Source organism: Cyprinodon variegatus, unplaced genomic scaffold, assembly GCF_000732505.1.
Source record: "Cyprinodon variegatus isolate N-32 unplaced genomic scaffold, C_variegatus-1.0 Scaffold1474, whole genome shotgun sequence".
Classification (NCBI taxonomy): Eukaryota; Metazoa; Chordata; class Actinopteri; order Cyprinodontiformes; family Cyprinodontidae; genus Cyprinodon; species Cyprinodon variegatus.
The window spans coordinates 91,928-93,680 of NW_015151927.1; the positions used below are offsets into that span (position 1 = coordinate 91,928).

The 1,753-nt window shown below is 41.4% G+C and overlaps 1 protein-coding gene across 1 annotated transcript in view; it reads right to left on the reverse strand.

Annotated features, from left to right (window-relative positions):
- Positions 1-1,458, reverse strand: part of LOC107103530 (cytochrome b561 domain-containing protein 1) — a 5,950-nt gene extending 4,492 nt beyond the window's left edge. Inside the window, exon 1 of the mRNA XM_015403262.1 lies at positions 1,111-1,458. Within this exon, the coding sequence (XP_015258748.1) occupies positions 1,111-1,277 (167 nt within the window). The 5' untranslated portion in view covers positions 1,278-1,458. The remainder of the gene's footprint in view (positions 1-1,110) is intronic.
- Between the last annotated feature and the right edge of the window lie 295 nt (positions 1,459-1,753).

Here is a 1,753-nt window from a genome sequence, read left to right on the forward strand (position 1 = left end):
AACAGACCTGCAAAACAGAGAAACATCCTGAAAATTCAGCAGACATGAACTAAAAAGTGAGAAAGAAGTTAGACAGAAAAACTCTTCAAGCTCCTGTCACCCCTCAGCCATTCAGGCCAGCGTAGGCCGGATATACGCAAAATCTGGCAAAAACGCCTGCAGAAACGCTGGCATACGTTGAGGTTTTTAAATCCTCCCTAAAAACACACTTCTTCTCCCTGGCTTTGTCTAACTTGACATCTGGCACAAAAAAAAAATTATTTACATTTTTATTAAAATCTTTACTTATTCTATTTTATTTCCATTCTATTTTATTTTATTGTTTTAGCTTGTAAGTTTTTACCGTATTTCCTGCAAATGTGATATCTGTACAGCACTTTGGTTAACCCTGGTTGTTTTAAATGTGCTTTATAAATAAAGTTTGAGTTGAATTGCAATACATTGGATAAGTTATGGGTTTGTTTGGTATAAGTTATGAGAACGCTGAAACGTTGATATACGGCGAGTATGGCAAGAAATTTTGAACATAAATTTCTTAAGTTAAAAGCAATCCACTGGACTTTGTTTCCACGTGTGAAGACGTTTCGCTTCCCATCCAGGAAGCTTTTTCAATTCAAAATGTCAGAAATAGCTTTAAGCTTTATAGAGTAGCCCAACATATTTAGCTCCAAACTAAATATTTATTCACCAAACTCAGTACTTAGTTGGTGGTTTGGTGTGGTGTGGAGGCTGCAACCCACCATATTTGCACCATTTATATTAAAGCTCTGAACTTCCAGATTAATGCGTTTTGGTCATTGCTGCACTTTAAGCCTTTATAGGGAAAGTTTGATTTTGATCACTTAAGAAATGAATGGAAATATTATGAAAGCTGTAATAAATAAAATGTGTCTAAGTGAAGTTTGGAAGAATAAACATTCAGTTAAAATAATAAATATTTAATTTGGGACTTTGATTTTTCTAAATGAATAAATGACAGAGTGAACTCCTTATTTTTCTGGTTCATTAAGCATAGATATTTCAGCTAATGAAAGAAGTTTCTCCATAGAGACTGACGAATGGAACCAGTAACCCCCCCTCCTCTGGGAACCAGTGGATCCCAGTTGAAGCCACTCACTGGTTCCTGGTCTGGACAGAACCGAGATGCTGAGGCTGAGGCCCAGGCCGCTGAGATGAGCCAAGATCAGAGCCGCTCTGCGGAGCCACGCATAGAGCCAGAAGTCCCGCATGCCCAGCCCCTCTCCCACCGGGCTGTACTCCACCTCAGACGGCATCATGCTGCTGCTGCTGCTCCGTCAGCCCTGCAGGATGGAGGCTGAGCTGTGGGCGTCCATGCGCCTCTGAAGCGGACGCGAGCCTCGATCACAATCGCCACGCGCTGCTACTTCCGGTATAATCCAGGAAGCACAGAAACCAGTCCGTCCAGAATATCTGCGCCTTTCATTAAACTCGGAGCCAAAGGCTGCGAGGAACAATAATCCGCACTGTGACTTTAATTCTCCATGGCAACCAGGAGTGACCAGCTGGCCCAAAGCAGAGCCACGGAGAAAGCAGGGTTACGTCACAGGAAGCCCAGTTCTCCCATCCAGCGGTGGACCAAGTACTCAACAGCAGTACTACAGTAAAAGTACTCAGTCAAACATCCACTCAGTATTAAAGTATTAAAGTACTCACTTTGAAAAATACTAATTTAATGCTATAATAAATATGTTTTTTACATCAATACTGGCGGTTTGGTAAAATTACGACGTCA